Genomic DNA, 12146 nt, shown 5'->3' with positions numbered 1-12146 from the left:
TAGCCACAGGCTGCCCTCAAGGCTCAGTTTTAGGGCCTTCTTGTCTCCTACGACTTTTCCTGGAGATCTCATCAATTTTCATAAATTCAAGAGTCACCTCTCTATGCAGATGTCTCTCAGATCTCTTTCTCCAGCCCTACCATCTCTCCTGACCTCCAGGCTTACATCTCCTAACTGCATCTCAGCTCAATGCCCCATCAATGTCTGTAGACTCGACTCGTCTAAACAAAGGGAACTCATTCGGCTCCCTGGGTGTCCTCGGCTCACGTTGCCTCACCCCAGCCCCTGGTTGGTCTTTCTGCCTCAAGTCTCTCTCCACTCCAACCTGTGCCCCATTCTGCTACCAGAGCAATCCTCTGAAGGTGCAGGTGTGGTCGTGCCACCCGCCCCCTCCTACCTCCTTTTTTTAGGCTTTTAAAGCCTTTTCTAGCCTGGCACCTTCCTAACTTGCCAGTCTTGTGAAACTCTCCTTCCCGCTAGGAATTCAATGATCTCTAACAGCAGGCATGGCTCTCCTGGCTGTTCTTCACACAGGACGCTGCATTTTCTGATTCCATTTTCGATGCTGACTGCCCCCATGTCTTGAATGTTCTCCTTCATTGCCTTCCTGGCTTCTTTCAAGTCCTAGCTAAAATCCCACTTTCGGGAACAGCATTTCCCAGGCTTCCTTAATGTTAGTGCCTTCTCTTTGAGATTACTTCCCATAAAGGCAGCTAAGTGGTGCAGTGGATAGATCATCAGCCCAGAATTGGGAAGACCAGAGTTCAAATCCAACCTCATACACTTCCTAGCTGCATGACCCCAGGCAAGTCACTTCAACCCATTTGCCTCATCTGTAAAATGACCTGAAAAAGGAACTAGCAAACCTCTCCAATATCTCTGCCAAGAAAACCCCAAGTAGGGTCACAGAGAGTGGGTTGAGACTAAAGCAACTGGTTTGTGCCTAGTTGTTTGCATGTGCTCTCCTCCGTCAGATTGTCCTTGAGGCCAAGAACCATTCTTGCTGTTCTCTGGGTCCCCAGATCTTAGCCCAGTGCCTGGCGCTCAGTAAAGGCTTGAATGCTTGTTGTTGACGTGTTGAACCGAGAAGACAAGGTGGATGGAGCTAGAGGGAGACGGAGAAGGGGAGGGAAAGCCTGGGGAAGGCAAAGAGAAATGGAACTAGAAAGGAGACAGGGCGCTGTAGAGAAAGGAGGCTAAAGAAAACTGGCATAGCTTCAGAGCTGGCAGGGGCCTCAGTGCCATCTACGTCATCCTACTTCAGCTCTGAGAGTTGACGTGCCTGTTCTAGATCTAGTCCCACAAGGGGTGCCAAGGCAGGTTCTCCGACTCCTTAGCTAGTGGGCTTGTTGTCACTGTGCCACGGGTGAGAGAGAGGCAGAACAAACAAGGGGGATAATGGAGATAGAGGGGAGGAGAAAGAGATACAGACAGATGGAGAAACACAGAAGGAAGGCAAGTCATGCAGAAGACTGAAAGAGAGACGAGAGAAAGGGCTAACTCAGAGACCGAGAGACATGAGGGCAGAGGGTAGAGAGAGAGGCATTAGTTAACACACTGAACCTGTGAGAATGGTCCCTGCTGCCCAGCACATCTAGCACACTTAGTCTCAGAGTTCAGTGGGTTGGTGGTCTTCCACACTGGACCCATGCAGTGGGGACTGTTGGATTTCTGCGGCAGAACCAGATCAAGAGAAGGTGGGATCCTCCCAATCTAAATGCATTCTCCAAGGGACAGAGAGGACCCCTCCCCACATTTCCTTGGCTCTAGGAAAGAGAAGTGAGTCACATGAACTATTTAGTGGGGTTGGTTTACTTGGATAATCTCATCATGCCCTGGAGAACACCAAAAAACATTCTAAATTCAATTGGACGAGAATCTATTAAGGCACGGTGGGCAGCGCTGGCTGCTGAGGGTACAAAGACAGCAATGAAAGCAGTCCTTGATCCCGTTGGCGATGGCGGGGAGGAGGGCAATGTAAACAGAAAAGGGTATATACAGAATTATTGAAGGGGGGAGAGAAGGCAGCTCCTAACCAAAGGGATGAGGAAAGGCTTGCCAGGAGTTGAGCCTGGAAGGAAGCTCAAAATCTTAGGGATGGTATCCAGGAGAAAGTGCATTCCAGGCAGAGGAGACACACAGCTTAGGCAAAGGCATGGAGGCAGGAGTTTGAGCTGAGTAGGAGGAGGAGTGAGAGAGTGCCTGAACGGGAGTGATGCACAAAAAGCCCAGGAACGCCAAGCTGAAGAATGTAGCCATTTGTTTTGCTTGGGTGTATTTACTTGTTGCAAGGGAGGGTCGGTCAGTGAAAAGTGATAGACATGAAAGCAACATGTTTAAAAGAAGGATCAAAACACCCAAGGGAAAAGGCCAAGACAAAGAACACAGTTGGAGGGGAGACCAAGAAAGGTGGAGAAAGAGGGAGTGGGAGCCACAGGGCCATGGAGAGAAAGCAGAGGGGGCAAAGGGAGCATGGAAGAGGATGGTCTTGGGGGGTAATCGGATAGAGATGAGGCAAGAAGACCTGAATTCAAGTCTGACATCAAACACTTCCTAGCTGTGCAATCTGGGCAAGTCACTTCAGTGTGTGCCTCAGTTTCCTCCTTTAATGAGCTGGAGAAGGAAATGGTAGACCTCTCCAGAATGTTTGCCAAGAAAACCCCAAATGGGGTCACCAAAAATCAGCCCCAAGTGAAACGACTCAACAACATTGAAAGAAAAAAGGGGATGGGGAGGGGGCAGAGAGAGAAGAAATGGTAAGAGGGAGCTAGGGCCAAAGATAGAGAGAGGGCAGGATGGAGGCAGAGGAAAACAGAAAAGGGTCAGAGAAATGGGGGGCTACAGTCAGTCTGGGAAAAGGGCCAGTAAGAGAGAGAGAGGAGGAGACAAGAAATGAGGAACAGAGTAGCCAGAGAAAGGCAGACCCAGAAATCCAGTCGGAGGGGAGAAGGCTCCAGGGGTGGGGGAAAGCAAGGGGAGTCAGATCTTACAACTTCAGTGTTATCTTAGCCCTGGAACCAATGGGAGAGCAGCAGGCCTGGGAGCTGGGATGGGGCGGGGCTGCAGATAAATAAGGGCTCTGGGCCACCAGAGCTTCAGGTTCGTCCTCAGTGCAGGGCAACAGGTAGGACTCTGGCCCACGGCCTTTATTTACCTCTAGTGCTCTCAACCCAGCAGTTTCTGTCTCTTTGCCACTGTCTTCTCTCCCTGTAGTCCTGATTGTCTCCATGTCGAGTCTCCCTCTCTCCTCTGTCCTTGCCACTGTCCCTCTCTGAGCTGACAGCTCCATCAAGTTTCCCTTTTCCCCTCATACACAGAATGTTGGACTGATTCAGACTCTCTCTCTCTCCTTTTTCTGCCTCACCTGCTTCTGAGGGTCTCTCTCCTTCCAATCTTGTCTACACTTTTCGCACCTCATCTCCTCCTCTGCAGTCTCTCCCTTATGTGAGGCCATTACTTACTTTTCACACCTTTGTCTCCCCCTCACTTCTTTCCTTCCATCTCATCCCTTCCTTTCTCTCAGCTCTTTCCCACTCTTCCCTTCTGCCTCTCTCTGCCTACTTCCCACTCGTCCCACCCATCTTTCCCTCTTCTCTCATTGCTCAGATGGCCCTGGGAACACCATGGCTAAATACGGGCAAACTGTATGTGGAAGGGTTTCTTTGGGATGGGGTGGGGTGGGTGGGGAGGAGAGGGACTGAGCATACAAGGTCAAGGAGAAATGGGGGTGCTAAGTAATAGGGGGCATATAGAGGGACTGGTTCATGTCTGGGAAAGGAAGGGAAGAAATCCAAAGGGGAATCACTGGGATGCCCTGGAAAGAGCCATGGACTAGGAGCTAGGAGTCTTGAGCTCCAGGCCTGGCTCTTCGACACACTTATTATGGGTGGAACCCTGGGTGAGTCCCTTCTTGTCTCTGTCAGTTTCCTCCTCCATAACATAAGGGAATTCAACTTGATGGCCACTAAAGTCCCAGCTAACTCTGCTGTTCTGGGAATCTGAGTCCCTTGGCCTCTCTGGGCCTGTTTTCCCTTTGGTGACTTCCTAGGGTCAAATTTACAGCTGGAAAGGGCCTGAACTTAGAAGTCACAGGGCCAACTCCCTCATTTACAGGCTCTTTGAGGCTATGGGTTACTTGCTCAGTGACACAGCTAGCTAATGAGCGTCTGGGGAAGGATCTGAACGCCAGGCTTCCAGACCCCTGGGCTGGGCCCAATCCCCTACCCCACTGCCACACAAGTCAGTGCTTCAAGACCTCCAGTGAGGGACAGTCGCTCTGAAACTTCTCTGAGTCGAATGGAATCCATCCAGTGCCTCTTCCCCAGGGTGCTGTTCAAAGGGCGGAAGACTCAAACATCTTGGGTGAATCCAAGAAGCTGGGCCAGAATGCTAAGATTTTAAGATGAGAGTCTCCAATAAGATTCTAAGACTCTAGGACCCCCAGATTCGATGATTGAGGGGTGAGAGTGAAATGGGGGGCGCCTAAAGCTTCCCACTCAAGAGTGGGTCATGTCCCCTCCAGCTCCGACCTGATTCTTGCAAAGAGGGAGCCTGGTGGTTTCTTGGTGGTCTAGGGACTTAGGGGGAGGAGGGGATAGGCATTCAGAGGGTGTTAGGTTGCCATTCTGACCACGGATGGGACCAGAAACTGGACCATTAAGAAATTCATTCCCTACTGTTAAGCCCTTGCTAAGGGGCAAATCAATTGGGAGGGAAGGGGAATCATATCAAGGAGTAATTCTTTGGATTTGGGTTTAAAGTCCTTGCTCTGGTCACCATCTTGGCATAATCTTGGGAAAATTGCTTCCTCTTCCTGGGCCTCAGTTTCCCCCTCTGTAAGATAGAGTTTGGATTAGATGATCTCCTTCCAAATGTCCTCTTTAAAATAAACATCTTTGATCACACTGGATTTGTTGTCCCAGAAGCCTGAAGGGGCTAGGCTTACCCCTTCTCCTAGGCTTGGGGATGGGTGGGAGCAATGCAGCTGGGGGAGCCTGGCCAGGAAGATAAGTCTCAGCAAGAGAGTTATCTACCACCTCCAGGTGGGGCCCAGGATGCCCTGGAGTCTGGCTGTTCCTCCCTCAGGGGCCTTTATGGGGCTTGGGACCCAGGAGATTTGTGGAGGAGAGGATAAGATCTCTCCAGAATTCCTGACTCTGTTCTTTCCATTCATCTCTTTCCTCCGTGTCTCTTCATTTCCCTCGGTTTTTGTCTTGCATCTGCCTCTTTCTGTCTTCCCCCATTCCTCTCTCTGTATTTTTCATCTTTTTCTTGCCCTCCTTTCTTCCCCTTGACGTCACTCTATCTGTCCTTCTCTGCTCTCTTTCTGCACCAGGTTCTCCAGCTCTTCTGTCTCAGTTTCTGGCCCTGTCTCTCTCCTAGTCCCCCACTGCTGGGCAGAACAGGGATGGATGAAGGGCAGTTCTGATGAACAACAACCTCCTCATTTTGTAGAAGGGAAAACTGAGGCCCAGAGAGGGAGGGGAATAAACATTTATGTAGTGCCTACTATACTATGTACCAGGCACTGGGCAAAGCACTTTTTTACAAATATCTCATTTGATCTTCCCAACAACCCTACAATATAGGAGTTATTATCCCCATTATACAGTTGAGGAAACTGGGGTGAACACAGGTTAAATGACTTGTTCAGGGTCACATAGCTAGGAAGTACCTGAGGTCAGATTTGAATTCAGTTCTTCTTGACTCTAGACGTAGCATACTATCTACTGTGCCACCAGCTGCCCGACAAAAGGGAAGGGATTTGCCCGTAGTCATTCAGGGTTTTAACTGGGAATAGAATAAACTCCCAGAGCTCACAGGGAACCTGGAGATCCTAGACTCCAAGAAATTCCATCACTGTACAAAAAGGAACAGAGAAGGGAAAGGAGCAGCCCGAGGTCACACAAAGAGGGACAGAACCAAGCCGAGAGTCCAGGCCACCATGCTGTCCTCCCTCAGTCCAGTGCGGTGGTGGTTTATCTCTATTCTTTTAATCTGGAACAACAGTATGGAATTGAGTAGGGGAGCTATACAGTCATGGGATGATCCCCTATCAAGAAATGTTTTAGCTCTAACATCTTTTCTCTCATGCAAGCCCAAGATGGCTTCCTTTCTACAGCGCTGCCCAGTCATGGCATGGGACAGGGCTATATTCCTGAAGAAAACAAGGCCCCAGCTGTTGCTCAGTGCCTATCGGTGCCCCGTCATGGCAGCCCGGAGCCTGACTACATCCAGCCCGGGAAGCAAGGAGGCAGAAGCCCAGGCGTGTGGTAAGAAGGAAGAAGGTCCTTCCACCAACCCTATACCCAAACACCTACGAGCTTAGAGGACTTAGCTGAAAGGGGAAGGAGGTATTGCACTCAAATGAAGAAGGGAAAAGTGAGGCTAGGAAAGGTCAAAGGTTACGGAGAAGGCCCATGCTGCTGCCCAAACTCTGGATTTCTGGGTAGGTGTCTTGTAGTGAGGTATGTGACATGGTCAGCCTGCCTCCCTTTAACCACCTTCCCAAGGCAACATTCCCCGCATCAGAGCACCCTTCCCTAGCCCTCTGGGCAGGAGTCACAGCCATTGTCACCCATTGTCATAGGGTCACCTTCCCTGGCTAAGGGCCAGTGTCCCTTCATGGAATCTGAGCTGCAAGCTGGGAAGAGCAGCATCGTGCTGAAGGTTGGGCCTGAGATCCAGGAGGATGTCAAGACTTTGAAATCAGGTAAGAAGCTCAGCCCCTCTGAACCCGAGAACCTCAGCATCAGAAAACTTGATAACCAGCAGCTGCGAACCTCAGAATCACAGAATCAGAGACCCCAAGAGCCACACAATCACCAAAATAGAACCTAGAATGCCCAAGAAGGGGAAGCTTCCCTGGAGAAATGGTGGAGCAAAGTGGATGGAACACTGGCCACCACGTCAGGACCTGGATTCAAACTCTGTCCCACAAACTCAATAGTTGCATGGTCCTGGGTGAGTGACAGCTCTTTAAGCTTCAAGTGGCAAAGAAGGGATGCTGATAATTACTGTAGTTTCCCCTGGGTGGGCTCAAATGGAAAGAATGTGCTGAAAGCTCCAGGTGAACATTAGCCAGTGCTATTACTACTATAATGCTTGAGAACTTCCAGACTTTAGAATAGGGGCCAGACGAAGCCGAGAGTGATCTGTTGCAGATCACTGACTTGGGGAAGCGTTGAAAAGCCTCCAGTGGCAAAGTACTCCCTGCCTCCCAAAGTGGCCCATCCCAAGGGCCTTCTTAGAATAGATGAGGACTCTAGAGATCCACCTTCCAGTCCTAGATCTGGCTCTCAATTTCCTTATCTGTCAAAAGAAACAAGTGCGCTGAACTAGATGACCTCTCAAATGGCCACCTAGTTTCTAACTTGATATCTTCTGTAGCAGGTGGCTCCCTCACTTCTGAGGCAGCCCATTTTGTGGCCGAATGGCTAGGATTTGTTAGAAGCCCTGCCTAACAAGAACTTGACTGGGTTCCAATTGATAGGATCCTAACAAGCTCGAGTTGGAAAAAAAAACTTTTGGTTGGTCAGTCTCGTCCAACTCTCCATGACTTGTGGAAGGAACCTGGAGACCACTTAATTCTAACTCCTTTATCATATGAGAAGAGAAAACTGGGGCTCAGAGAGGGGGAAGGGATTTGGGATCCTGAAATGGCAACACTGAAGTCCTTAGAGAGCATTTAGTCCAACTGTCTCACTCAAGAGAAGGGGAAACTGAGGCTCAGAGAAGGGTCTTGCAGAGGATCCCTTAGGGTTTAAAGGGATGATCTGGATTGCCCCCTTCTTCTCTGGGGAGAGGGTGATGAAGTCAGAATTCTAACGGAGGCCTAGCAAGGCTGTGTCACTCCCCCAAGGTCAGAAGCAGAGCCAGTGGCTGAGGGAGTATTCACAGCCTTGAGGGGGAGGGAGAAATCTGTCGACCTACCCACACACAGCAGGGTAATGGACAACCGGCCTGAGGAGGAACAGAAGGTATTCCAAGGTTAGGTCATTGCCAGCTCCCCAAATCGGCAGTCTGGTGGCTAAGTGGGGCTATTCTGACTCAGGGTTAGAATAATCTGGCCTCAAAGCCACCTCGGATCCTTAGCAGCTGTGGGATCTCCAGCCTCCTTGACGTTGTTTCCTTCTTCTGAAAAACAGGGAAGGCACCACAGTGATCAGAGAAGCCAACCAAGCCTCTTTGTTTTCAGACAAGCAATGGGGCTTAGGGAGACTGTTCAGACTGCCTTGAGTCACACAGCAAATGGCTGGGGGGACAAAACTTGAACCCCAATAGCCTCTAACTCCTCCACCCAAGCTCACCCCTACCCAACTTTTTTGTTCAAACTAGAGTTCTGGGTTTTGAGAAATGTATTTATTGACTTTTTGGTATGTCAGATTTGGATCCACTCTTTCTATCAACTTTCTTCCCTAGTTCCAATTAGTTGCCTAGTCCAGGAGATTCAGTCCAGCCTGAGGAGGCAATTGTGGGGCTCCTTGGGGCAGAAACTGAGCCCAGGGCACAAGGTCAGCCACCTCATCCAAGACAACATGCCTGGTAGGTTGTCCAGAAGTGGCAGGAAAAGAGGGGTCAAGAGAAGGGACCTAGAAGGGATTCAGAGGGAAGAGGCAGCACCCCAGGAAGACACAGACCCTCAGGCTTCCCCTGGACCCATGTGGTATAACTAGGGGGGAGCAGGTTCATTGCGTTGGCCGAGACCTCAGGGCCTGCTCTCTGCACAGGACTGGCAAGAGACCCAGAAACAGACCTGGTCTGAGGCAGAAATAAAGAGAAGGAAAAAGGAAAGGGACAGATGGACAGAGAATAGGGAGGGCCAGAAAGGGAGGTGATAATGGAGAGGGAGAGAAATTGAGAAAGGAGAGGGGGAGAAATGGAGGCAGGGGAGGGAGGGCTAGGGAGAGAGAGAGCAGGCAGATAGAGATAAAGACAGACATCCAAAAAGAGGGGGAGAGAGGGAGAAAGGTAGCCAGACAGAGACTACTAACAGAAAGTGATACAGAGAGGAAGACAGAGAAAGGGAAAGCAACAGAGAAGGAAGGGACTGAAATGGGAGGGAAATGGAGTGAGTGGAGAGTGAGAAACAGAGATGTCAGATGCAGAGAGGAGGGAGGGTATATAAAAAAGAAAAAGTGAGACTGATAAAAACAGAAGACTGAAGCAAGGAGCCATGCAGAAGGGTCTGGACAGACAACCAGGACAGGCAGGCTTTGATCCCAGTGCCAGAGAGGCCCTTGACTCACTAGAGAGTTGGGATGGCAAAGGTGGGAGAAGGGCCAGACCAGCCAGGGGAGGAGGGTTCTTGAATCTTGAGTTTGAGGGAGACGGTCCTTAACTGTTCCATCTTCCCACAGGCAGTCAAAATTTCGGCTATGATGCCTTCTTTAGGAACAAGATTGAAGAGAAAAAGAAGGACCACACCTACCGGGTGTTCAAGACCGTCAACCGCAAGGCTGATGCCTACCCCTTGGCCCAGGACTTCTCGGAAGGGGGAAGTGTGGCCACCAGGGAGGTGTCCATCTGGTGTAGCAATGACTACCTGGGCATGAGCCGGCACCCCAGCGTGCTACAAGCCACACAGTGAGTACTGGGGAGATCCCTTTAACCAGAGCAAGTTAGGGTCGCTGAGCTATAGGAAGTTAGAGCTCTGTACAACCGAGCTTGTATGGATTCAGGATGACAAGGCGCTAGAATGAGAAGGATTGGGAAAGGGTTCCTGAAGAATATGGGACTTTAACTGGGACTTGAAAGAAGTCAGGAGGCAGAGATGCAGAGGGAAGAGGGTTCCAGGCAGGAAGGACAGTCACTGAAAACATCCAGAGTCTTGGAGGAGATGGAGAGTCTTGTCTGAGGAATAGCCAGGAGGCTGGTATCACGGGTATCTCTGAGCTTGGGCAAGTCCCTCCCTCTCTGGTCCATGGTTTTCTCTTCTGACAAATATAAAATGAGGAGGTAGAATGAGATAGCCCCTGAGGACCCTTCCTGCTCCACATCTATGGTCCCATAAACACAGCATGGCAGATTCTCGGGACAAGATAAAAGTGAGAACCGGAGAATGTCCCAAACTACACCCTAGAGAATCTTGGTTTCCAAGCCAGAGAATATCCAAATCTGAGTTAAGGAACATTAAAATCTTGGAATCAGAGCATGTTAGCATCTCAGGGCCCAAAAGCAAGACTCCAAGTGAAGGCTAGCTCAGGCCTCCACACTCACTCCTCACGCCTGCGAGCTCAGGCCTAGTCTGGCTGGGGGAGAGATGAGGTCCACAGTCAGAGCATGTGAGGGGCAGGTTAAAAGGAATGGATTCAATGGTGAGGAATGACTTTCAAATACTAGTTCTGTTGCTTCCTATCTGTTTGACCCTAGAGCGTTCCTGTACAACTTGGCCTCTGTTTTCTCAGCTGTAAAATGAGGAGGCACTAAGGCCCCTTCCAATTCTAAATCCTGTCCTTAGAACCTTCCATTCCTGGATTTGGAAAATGGACTCAGAGGTGGAGTTGGGCCCAGGTCTTAGTAACATGAAGTGCAGGGCCTTTTGTGTGCTTCCATGTTACCTGGGAGATGAGGGAAGGCTTCCTGGAAGACTCTTTCAAGCTGTAGCTTAAAGGCTCACCCACCTCCTCTGAGATGTTCTTGGTCCTCTTGCTTCTTTTGGTTATGCCCACAGGCTGGGCCTCATGCCCAAGGAAAGCCAGGGATATAGCTCTGTACTCTTCCATTTTCTCCCTAGGGAGACCCTGCAGCAGCTTGGAGTTGGGGCTGGTGGGACAAGAAACATCTCTGGGACTAGCCAGTTCCATGTGGCTCTGGAACAAGAGTTGGCTGACCTTCACCACAAGGATGCTGCCCTCCTCTTCTCCTCTTGCTTCGTGGCCAATGACTCAACCCTGTTCACCCTGGCCAGGAACCTGCCAGGTGAGGCTCTGGGAGTTTGGCGCTGGCTGCTCAGGGCCACAGCACTGCTGCCACAGTGTTGCAGAGAGGAAGAATGTAAGCTCACTGAGGCCATAGACTTTTCCGGTTTTGTCTCTATAAGCCTAGACTGCAGAGCAGTAACTGGAACATGTTTGGTACATGAATAACTGGGTAGCTTGAGGAGTAAATGAATGAGTGAATTCAGATTTGCTAAAGTCATCCCCCAAGGAGAAGCAGCCACAGGGTAGGAGACAGAGGTCTGGGCCAGCCCACAGGAGGGAAAATGAGGTTCTCATTCAGATTCACCTATTTACTATCTCAGGGCCTTTGGGAAAGGTCTTTGCCCCACTCTCAGCTACCTGTTTCTTCTTCTTACTCCTTTTTCTAACCCCTTACCTTCCATCTTAGAGTCAATACTGTGTATTGGCTCCAAGGCAGAAGAGCAGTAAGGGCTAGACCAGTGATGGCAAACCTTTTAGAAATGGAGTGCTACGACCTGCCCCCACCTCACCCCTGAGGCTGTTCCAGCCTCCCCCAGGGACCACATGCTGTGCCCCTCCCCTTCATTGAGTGCTGGGTGCGCTCCCCCCCTTACCCCACACAGGGGAGGGATAAAGAGCTCCCACTGGGCTGCTGGGCAGACGGGCGGGTGAAATGAGGAATGTCCTCAATGAGTGTCCACTCCTCTCCAGCTCTGCCACCTGTAAGTCACCCACCTTACCCCCTGTGGCTCCTATTGGGCTACTGGGCAGAGGGGCAGGGGATGTATAAAAATGTCATCAGATATGGTGGAGAGAGGGAGGGGAGCAGCTCTGCCGAAATCCTTGCCTTCGTAGTAACCAACTCTGGGGGGGGGGGGCGGCCACATGCCCACAGAGAGCGCTCTATGTACCATCTTTGGCATCTGTGCCATAGGTTAACCAACACTGAGATAGACAATGGGGTAAGGATAAGACAGCTAGGAAGTGTCTGAGACCGAATTTGAACTCTGGACCTCCCCTCTTCAGGCTTGGCTCTCTATCCACTAAGCCTGTTTCTGGGTCCTTCAGTTTCTTCTCCTGTTTCTTCTGTCAAATGAGAGGCTTAGATTGATTGACCTTTAAGTACCTTCTTAGCTATAATGGTAATTCTAAAGACTTCCTAGAGGAAGTGGGCTTCAAAACACAACCCTTCAAGCTAAGTCATCTCTGTTCTAGCCTTGGCCTGGTCTCCCTCACGGGTAGCCA

At 50.4% G+C, this 12146-nt stretch overlaps 1 protein-coding gene across 3 annotated transcripts in view; it reads left to right on the top strand.

Annotated features, from left to right (window-relative positions):
• Nucleotides 1–3017: 3017 nt before the first annotated feature.
• Nucleotides 3018–12146, top strand: part of ALAS2 (5'-aminolevulinate synthase 2) — a 16176-nt gene continuing 7047 nt past the window's right edge. For 2 of the 3 annotated variants that reach the window (XM_056809770.1, XM_056809769.1), the window contains exons 1-6: nt 3018–3124; nt 6098–6272; nt 6590–6712; nt 8422–8544; nt 9360–9585; nt 10736–10920. In XM_056809770.1, the coding sequence (XP_056665748.1) occupies nt 6104–6272; nt 6590–6712; nt 8422–8544; nt 9360–9585; nt 10736–10920 (826 nt within the window). In that variant the 5' untranslated portion in view covers nt 3018–3124; nt 6098–6103. The remainder of the gene's footprint in view (nt 3125–6097; nt 6273–6589; nt 6713–8421; nt 8545–9359; nt 9586–10735; nt 10921–12146) is intronic. The other variant, XM_003342298.3, reaches the window with a different exon arrangement.

Source organism: Monodelphis domestica, chromosome X (genome assembly GCF_027887165.1).
Source record: "Monodelphis domestica isolate mMonDom1 chromosome X, mMonDom1.pri, whole genome shotgun sequence".
In the NCBI taxonomy this organism is placed as follows: domain Eukaryota; kingdom Metazoa; phylum Chordata; class Mammalia; order Didelphimorphia; family Didelphidae; genus Monodelphis; species Monodelphis domestica.
This window is presented reverse-complemented; position numbering and strand designations above follow the sequence as displayed.